The sequence below is a fragment of the Tenrec ecaudatus genome, chromosome 9 (genome assembly GCF_050624435.1).
Source record: "Tenrec ecaudatus isolate mTenEca1 chromosome 9, mTenEca1.hap1, whole genome shotgun sequence".
NCBI lineage: Eukaryota > Metazoa > Chordata > Mammalia > Afrosoricida > Tenrecidae > Tenrec > Tenrec ecaudatus.
Window position 1 is genome coordinate 48,118,109 of NC_134538.1, and position 9,371 is coordinate 48,127,479.

General features: G+C 47.1%; 1 protein-coding gene across 1 annotated transcript; it reads right to left on the bottom strand.

The window, feature by feature from the left end:
• Nucleotides 1-2,269: 2,269 nt before the first annotated feature.
• Nucleotides 2,270-5,602, bottom strand: RPS17 (ribosomal protein S17). Its single transcript, XM_075558041.1, has 5 exons — nt 5,475-5,602; nt 5,041-5,192; nt 4,472-4,577; nt 4,017-4,082; nt 2,270-2,399 (listed from the first exon to the last, which is right to left on the bottom strand). The coding sequence occupies exons 1-5, from the start codon at nt 5,475-5,477 to the stop codon at nt 2,319-2,321; spliced, it is 408 nt and encodes a 135-aa protein (XP_075414156.1). The 5' UTR covers nt 5,478-5,602; the 3' UTR covers nt 2,270-2,318.
• Nucleotides 5,603-9,371: the final 3,769 nt, after the last annotated feature.

Consider the following 9,371-nt stretch of genomic DNA (forward strand, 5'->3'; position numbering starts at 1 on the left):
TTACAACGCTTCGGAGAAGCTACATACATGAAGCACATTACGAAAGCACAGTTGTAAAATAAAGTCTTTTTAAATTTCTTATATTTAACCGAGCCAACAGATAAGCATGCTTAAAATAATAGCAAACAACATAACATGGGTAAATGAAAATGAATGACATGAATGTTCTAAGGCAGAGGTTCTCAACCTTCCTGATGCTACCACCCTCTAATACAGTTCGTTATGGTGACCCCAACCACAAAATTATTTTTGTTGCTACTTCCTAAGTGTAATTTTGCTGTTATGAATCAGGCGACGGCAGGATACTGGGGATACTTGCAAAGCTGGACTATAAACTGGTGGTTATTTGAAAGCAGCCTTGTATGCATCCTAAACGTGTATTGCAAACTCTAGGGCTATCACTGGGCTCTGGTGCAGTGGTTATGCATTGAGCGAACTGCAAGATCAGCAGTTCGAAACCACAAGCTGCTCTGCAGGATAGAGGGGGCTTTCTACTTCCATGTAAGTTACACTTGAAACTGCCCTTCAGAGGTAATTCTACCCTGTTCTACAAGGTCGCTGAGCCAGCACTGTCCTCATGGCAATGAGTTTGGAATTTGGTTTTGGAACGCTACCACTAACTGTATAGAAAGGAGTAACTTTACAGCACAGAAATTCAGCATAGTATCTGAAACCAACTAGTCAGTTACCACCAGCATGCGTACCTCCACCTGCTGCATGTTTTACATACTTTTCCACAAACACAACACCCACAGGGTCCTAAGTGAGTCACTCAACAGTGGGCTTGGGTTGAGGAATGAGGAAACCATTGCCTAAGTAAACGAACCCAAGTATTTGTTAATTTACTCAATGAATACAGGCATGATTGGGTAATTGAAGAAATTGGGGTACTCACCTCAGTCATGGCTTCAGGAACTAGGTCCAAGCAGATTGTATCCCCAGCACCAGTTTATATGCTCTCTGAGCACGCACGCCCTCTAACTACAAGTAACCACATAAGGAACAGAATAGGCAGCACCCTAACCCTAAAGGTCCCTGAGCGCATTGGGGGAGTAACCTAAGGCAGGAAAAGGGGAGACTCTCCAGGGCAGGGAGAGCAATTGCACTTTGGTTCCTGCGGTGCTTGTAAAAGGTGCGTTAAGGCAGCATTATCAGAATATCGTGGGGATCTATCTTAGTTATGAGAATGTGATTCGGACTCATCTCCACCCAGAACCCTAGCCTGCGGGCTTGTTAAAATGAGCTAAGTGTCCATATTCACTTTTCCTGTCTCCCACAGCAGCTGGAAAACCCCTTAGAATGAATGGTCTTAAAACACAAACACTGCATCAGCTTGTAGGGAGAAAGCAATTAGGACGTGAACTTGGGTAAACTTGAGTATTTGGCAGTTCCTTGTATTAGTCTTGCCACTTTTCTCAAAGTTGGACACTGCTGGGAAGCTGGGACTCAGTGGGACTGTGTTTTTCCAGACTTCCCACCTTCCCCATCTCCAAAGGGTGCATGCAATCTTCACTGCTACCAGCAACATTTTCTTCTGACAGGTTTCTTTCTCCCCATGCAAATTCAAACTTTAACAAGTTTCAGTGTGTAAAAAATTAAGCAAACCCATTTAAAGTTTTGCTATCTTGGCCAACAGAGTAGATATGCAGGGTTGAAGTCGCCAGGGCTTTGAAGTCAGACAAGACCTGGTTGTTACCTGGGCATGTGTGCCGACCCTGCAAATAGACCTGAGTGAAAGGACACACTGCAACCCAACAGCCAGACACAGGGACCTCTCATTCCTGACTCAACACGTCAACAGCTCAAATGCATATGGGAAATGAACTTAATGAGCCCAGAACAAAGCGACACCCAGGCTCCCGCTCACACTCTTAAGACTCCTTCAGAACCTGGGAGATCAAGTACTACAGCAAAATGAAAAGGTGAAGAAGCATATCTCAACACATCCTTCACCTAGTTCATACACTGAAAGTAGTGCTCTCCTAACAGGTTCCCCAGCCAGGGCTTCAAATTGAGTGGTTCTTCAATAAGTCTTACAGGAGCAAGGGTGATGGGTCTCGGTTTTAATGGAATTCTTATAGGAATTGCAACCTTTTAAAAAAATGAGGTGGATTTCTGGTAGCGGAACCATGATCCTAATGAACACCCCACCCCCAATGACCCTCCTGGGTTCTTTGGATAGAAGACACGTCTGGAACAAATACAAACAGAACCCAAGCAGCGGAACTCCTGCCAGTCCCACCAAACCCCACAGAGGACACTGAGCAAGTTGGCGTGTCCCAGGTTTATTGAAAATATTACAGCATTGTGGATAGGATTCAAACGGCTCCACGTGGTGTTTTGAAATTCATTCCAACTGTGGGCTGAGTGACCTGCAGGTTGGACAGACTGCCAAAGTCCTACAACAACAAAATGGGTGCAATGAGTTTTACTGCAGAGATCTACAGCCAGAACCCCAGCAACACTAGCAGGAATCCAAGGCTCCATCCGGACACCTCCCAAAGGAGCCTAGTCTAGATCTGAGGGATCCCATACCTCAGTGTCAGCTATTACAAAGACCTGGTATTCATCAGGGCCTCCACTTCCCCAGATCTGCCTTTCATAGAAACCTGCTGACCATATCCTGCTAACCAATGCAGAGACTTTTACCCAACCCGCCACCAGGGGCCACCACCTCCACGGAACCGAGTCTCCTATGCACACTTAAGGCTGTCTGTCCCGAGTGCCTTCTCCTTGGTTCCACACTGACAAATGACTCAGCCGGGCCTCCTGACAATTTGTGCCAGAGCTGGCTAAGCCTGTGCTGTAGGATGTGACAGGATCCCTGGCCTTTACCTACTAGATGACAGCACCCCCCAGGCATGAAAACCAAGTGTCCACAGTTAATCATGTCCCCTCTGGACAAAACCGTCTCTCCCAAGAGCAAACCGGGGTGCCCCTCCCTCCATAGCAAGCCAAAGCATTACACTAAGAAAAGGAACATTCGTGAAGGGGCCCAGGGACACGCACCATACAGACTAGCGGGAAAGATCAGAACCCACACCTCTAGCTTGATGTTCCTTTCAAGCCCCATAAAACCTTTCAAAAAGTTCCAAGGAAGTTACATTTAGGATTGTGGTTATTTCAGGAATAAATGACCCACAGCAGATCACACGGAGTTCACTTTGTTCTTTTAACATATTTTAAGCATTTAGTAACCACAAAAAAACACAACTAAAGTTGCTCAAACTGCTAACAGTTGGCCAGTCTGAAGCTTGGTTCAAGGTTTTAGATGTTAAGCCATCTAAAAAACGAGACTACATAAAAAATTTATAAATTAGCAAGGGGGAGAATGAGGAGCTGATACCAAGGGCTCAAGTAGAAAGCAGGTATTTTGAGAATGATGATGGCAACCTATTACGAATGTGCTGGACACAAATGATGTATGTACGCATTTTGTATGAGCCCCTAATAAAATGATTTCAAAAAGCCCTAAAAAAAATGCCTACACTCTGAGGGAAAACTAGAAAACAGAACCAGCTGCAAGGAGGGGAGCCAGAGTGAGTAATCAGGGATAGAACCAAGAAAAAGGGCTATTCTAAAAGCTATGGAAGAGGTCAAGGGGTAAGGAAACTCACAGGGCAGTTCTACCCTGTAGGTATGGACTTGAGGGGCAGTTAAAAACAGAAGAGGTCATTGGGTTTGGAAACCAGGGCATTATGACCTTGTGGATAAGTTTCATGGCCACATCTTTCAGTAACCAGAGACAACTCCCCTACTTGTTTTGAAGTAGTCTAGTTTAGAAGATATAGATGGGATTTCAAATCCTGGCACTTACTAGCCCTATAACCTTGGACTTACGGCTTCAAACCCACAGGCCGCTCCCCAATCGAAGAGGAGGCTGTCTGCTCTGTTCTATTGGGCCGATTTGTAAGTAGTTGGCTTGAGGGCAATAGGTTTTACTATCCTTGAAGAGTGGAAAACGGCCAGTGGTTCTTGGCCTGGGAAATCTTACTTCAGGAATCCAGCAAACTTACCAAAAGCTTCAGCATTTCTTTAGTGTCTGGATCCACTTCAATAATCTCCTGGTCCAAGGCTGAGACCTAGAAGAAATGAGGTAGTTCAGAATTGTCAGTCAACCAGCTCTCTCCCCACCCCTGCTGCGTCTCCCAGGTTACGTGGCAGACAAATGTGTGGATGCTGTGGAGTCCTGAGATTCCTCAAGGTGAGCAGTATAACCTCTACAGACCTGGGCTTATAGTTTAGAAAAACTGTTAGCAAAAAATGTGACAGTGGTCCTAATAACCAACCACTCAGGGCTTTAATTTTTTTTAAAAAAAATATAGTAGACTTGAAACAGTCCGGCCAGAAGCAAGGGCTCGTATAGGCACACAAGGTAGGCAGATTATGAGGTTCTTCTGGAAGCTGGGTACCTCACCTCAAAGATACACAAGTATTTGCTGTAGCATTTCAGGAAGGCCTAGAAGCTTACCTCAGGAACGTAATTATCCCTCCGTTCTCTCTCCTCCTCCTGCAGCTTGATGGAGATCCCTCTCACAGGGCCCCTCTGAATCCTCTTCATCAAGTGCGTGACATAGCTACAGCAGCAGTGAGACACACGGCAACATGTGGTACATCCAGAGTGCTCACCATCCCAGGCTCCGACCCCGACCCACTGCCGACACAGCTTTGGAAATGTCGCTCCGCTGTGCCTGTCCCTTTACTGTGACACACTCAACTTCCCAAGGGTGACATGACCCCGGCTCCCGGTTTTCCCCGAATCCTGTGGTTCATGGAGGCAAAGCCAGCACTTAGCTTCCTTTTCGTTTTCTAAAAATTACATTTCCACAGAAAGACCTTGAGAGGCAGTAGCACCCGGTCACTCCCCACGAACGAGGAGGGCTGACTGTGGTGAATGCCGACCAAGGGTCAGGTATCATCGACGCCAACAACAAACTCGGCCACGACCAAACGCCGGCGCTCGAAGGCGCCCGGGCCGACTCGGGCTCAGGGAAGCCCCCGGCGCAGGAGGCCCGCGAGGCTCGTGCCTCCGCCACTCACCCCGCGATCTTGTTGCGGAGCTTCTTGCTGGGAATAATGGCGATCTCCTCGCACACGCGCTTGTTGGTGTGGAAGTCGTTACCCAGGCGTGTGTAGTATTTCTCAATGATGACCCGGGCCGCCTTCTTCACGGTTTTGGTGCGAACGCGGCCCTGCGGGAGGAGAAGACAGAATAACTCGAGCGCGGGGCGCCCCACCGGGGTGTCGTGAGGCGTCCCGCCTGGCGGGGAGTGGGTCTGGGGCAGACCGGCCCGGCGGTGCCGAGCACCGGGACTGGGCCGGGACAGAATAGCCCGACGGTGCCCGCTGAGGCCCGAGGCTGGCAGGGCCCCACGTCTACCAGGTTCGGAGCTCTTCTTGGCTGGCTGCAGGTCGCGGAATGCTGCGGATGGCAAGCGATTGTAAGGACAGCGGCACAGCACCCAGATACCTACCATGTTGGCGGGTCCGTGAAAAAAGAGGAAGCAGGAAGCACCAGAGAGGCCTATAAACCAAGGCCTGAGAGCCGCTTCCGCCTAATCTGGGACGCTCGGAGTCGACCCAAGGGCACCACAGCGGCCCCTGGCGGAGCGGGGAGGAAGCGCACGTAGTGGGCCGCTCGCCTTCCTTTGGTTTTCCCCTGGCCCCGCCCGCAAGTGCATCAGAGGCAAGTCCCGCCCCCAGGAGGCGGGGCTCCTCCATTTTCGCCCCCCGCCGTGGCGAAAGTCGGCTCGGTTTCTGGCGTCCCTGGACTCTGTACCCTTCCTGGCCCATTGTGCTCTTGAGGAACTTGTACTGGACCAAGAGACAGTTGTGCGAACAAAACGTAGGAATACTGCGTGGTTTAAAATCAGGAGAGATGTGCGTCAGGAATGTATCTTCTCACCATAACGTTCGATCTATATGCTGAGCAAATTATCAGAAAAGCTGGATTATATGAAAAGAGTGCCGCATCAGAATTGGAGGGAGATTTATTAAGAACCTGAGATATGCATGTGATACAACCTTGCTTGCTGATGGATTACTGGTCAATGTAAAGACGACCAAAATCCTCACAACTGGACCACTAAGTAAATGGAGAAAAGGTTGATGTTGTTATGGATTTTGTCTCTCTTGGATCCACAATCAATGCACTGGAAGCAACAGTAAAGAGATCAAAAGACCTATTAAATTAGGTAAATCTGTTGCACAAGTACTGAAAAGGATGTTACTTTGAGGACAAAGGTGCACTTAACCCAAGCCATGATATTTTCCATTGCCTCATATGCATGTGAAAGTTGGACACAATAAGGAAGACTGTGGAAGAATTGATGCATTTGAACTGTGGTGCTGGAGAAGAATCACCATGGACTGCTAAAAGAGGACACTGTTCTGTCTTGTAGGGCCAGGGTGCTCCTTAGAGGCAGGGATGACAAGACTTCGTCTTACATCCTTTGGACATGTTGTCAGGAGAGACCAGTCCCTGGAGAAGGACATCATGCTTGGTAGAGGAGCAGTGTAAGAGAGGCAGGCCCTCAATGAGATGATTGACACTGTAGCTGTGAAAATGGGCTCAGGATAAGAACCATTGTAAGGATGGCACAGGACCATGCCTCTTCTGTATGCATAGAGTCACCATGGGTAGTAGTCAACTTTATGGCACCGAACATCTGCCAGATGGGCTTTGGACTAAGGGGTGCATTTCTTTCACACACTCTGGGTTCTTCAAACACGGGAGCTAGGACATAGGCCTTCAAGCCCTTGGAAAAGTGATTCGGCACTTTGGAAAGTTCAGGGGATGATGCCCTGCCCAGGACTTCCACTCAGTTCTTGGCCGGAACCTTATCTATATCCAGACATATATATGTCTGGGAGAGCTTTATCTCATTTCTTCTGAGTTTTTGCTAAATGCCACCACTATCAGAAAGGCTTTCCTTCCAATTGATATACGATACCCCTGTCATTCTGCCAACGACTTAGTGCCAATAGTGCTTGGCATGAGGGGTTTTATTGCACTGTTAAGCACAAGGCCCCCACAAATAGCTGTGAGGAAAAGACAAGGCACTTTGCTCCCTCCAAAATTTAGTCTTGGAAACCCTCAGGGGCAGTTCTACTCTGCCCAAAAGGTCATTTTAAGTCACCCAAAATGTCACTGTAAGTCAAGACCCACTTGCCAGCAGAGGATTTGGCTTTCAGTTATAGTGTTTAGCATTTGTCACATTTGTCCATATGCTTAAGAGCCATTCTGTTTAGCTGATTCCCATTGCTTTGAACCATGCCTAGCACATATCATTCAAATCTGTAACTGAATAAATGAAGGGCCCAGTTCGCCTGTAGATTTGTCAACACCCATAGCTATTTCTGGCTGGTCCTGCCATACTCTTCCCAAAATCAGGTCCTGCTGATGACATAGGGAGGGTCCTTTCTGATTCTCCCAATTTTGGTGCCTGGGCTGAGAAAGAGTCCCAGGGTAAGGAAAGGCAGGCTAAGCTATGCTAACCAGGTAGATAAGGGTCAAAGACTGTGCCTCATCCCTCAAGTCACCTTAGCCAGTGCAGCCAGACTCTTTCAAATAATTGGCAAAAGGGTAAGGATAGGAAGCCCTCTCCTTGAAAATAGCACCAGATTGTTCACAAATCCAGGGACAAGGGAACAACAAGTGATCTAAATCGGTGTTGAGGAGGGTGTTGGAGGCCTGGTAGGGTGTGACCAAGGGTAATGTAACCGAGAGGAATTACTGAAACCCAAATGAAGGCTGAACATGATAATGGGACAAGAGGAATGGAAAAGGAAATAAAGAAATAGGAGGCATAAAAACCATATCAGTGAGTGCTCACCTTCCTGACACAACCACTGAAGACAAACGTGTGCATAAGCAAATGTGGTGAAGAAAGCTAATGGTGCTCGGCTATAGAAAGATACAGTGTCTACGGTCTTAAAAGCTTGAAGGTAAACAAGTGGCCATCTAGCTGAGAAGCATCAAAGCCCACATGGAAGAAGCAAACCAGCCTGTCTGACCACAAGGCGCAGAAGGGACCAGCTATCAGACATCAAAGGGCTAAAAACTGATACAATCAATGAAGCCGAATGTATGCATAAGCAAATGTAGTGAAGAAAGCAGATGGTGCCCAACTATCAAAAGATATAGCATCTGGGGTCTTAAAGGCTCAAAGATAAACAAGCGGCCATATAGCTCAGAAACAACAAAGCCCACATGGAAGAAACACACCAGCCTGTGTGACCACGAGCTGTCGAAGGGATCAGGTATCAAGCATCAAGGAACAAAAAAATCATATCATTGAAAATGTGAGTGAGTGCAGAGTGGAGACTCAAAGCCCAATGGTAGCCAACCGGACTCCCCTTGCTGAGGAGTTGTGGGGAGGAGATGAACCAGGCAGGGTGCAAGGTAGCAACAATGAAACATATAACTTTCCTCTCATTCTTAAATACTTCCTCGCCCAACTATCATGATCCCAATTCTACCTTGAAAATCTGGCTAGACTAGAGAACATGCATTGGTACAGATAGCAACTGGAAACACAGGGAATCCAGGACAGATGACTCCTCCAGAACCAGTGATGAGAGTGGTGATACCTGGAGGGTGGAGAGAATGTGAGGTAGAAAGGGAGAACTGATTACAGGAATCTACATATAGCCTCCTCCCTGGGGGAGGGACAGCAGAGAAGAGGGCAGGAGGAGACATCAGACAGTGTAATATATGACAAAATAATAATATATGAATGATGAAGGGTGCACGAGGTAGGGGGGAGTGGGGAAGGAGGGGGAAAATGAGCAGCAGACATTAAGGGCTCAAGTAGAAAGCAAATGTTGTGAGAATGATGATGGCAACAAATGTACATATGATCTTGACACAATGGATGTATGTATGGATTGTGATAAGAATTGTACGAGCCCCAATAAAATGATTTTTTAAAAAAGAACTAGGAGGCAAAGGGCATTTATAGAGGTCTAAATAAAGGTATGTACACATGTAAATATATTTATATATGAGGATGGGGAAATAAATCAATGTGCATATATTTATAGGTTTAATATTAAGGTAGCAGATGGACATTGAGCCTCCACTCAAGAACTCCCTCAATGCAAGAACACTTTGTTGTCTTAAACTGACATTCCATGATGCCCACCTTCCCGACACGATCGCTGAAGATAAAGTGGGTGCCAAAGCAAATGTGGTGAAGAAAGCCAATGGTGCCTGGCTATCAAAAGATATAGCATCTGGGGTCTTAAAGGCTTGAAGGTAAACAAGCAGCCATCTAGCTGAGAAGCAACAAAGCCCACATGGAAGAAGCACACCAGCCTGTGTGATCACGGGGTGTCAAAGGGATCAGTTATCAGGCATCAAAGAACAA

Coding starts and splice junctions, on each gene's coding strand:
- RPS17 (XM_075558041.1), bottom strand. Junction 4,083..4,471: donor GGGATAATTACGTTCCTGAG/GTAAGCTTCTAG, acceptor CATTTCTTCTAG/GTCTCAGCCTTGGACCAGGA. Junction 2,400..4,016: donor AAGAAATGCTGAAGCTTTTG/GTAAGTTTGCTG, acceptor TTGTTGTTGTAG/GACTTTGGCAGTCTGTCCAA.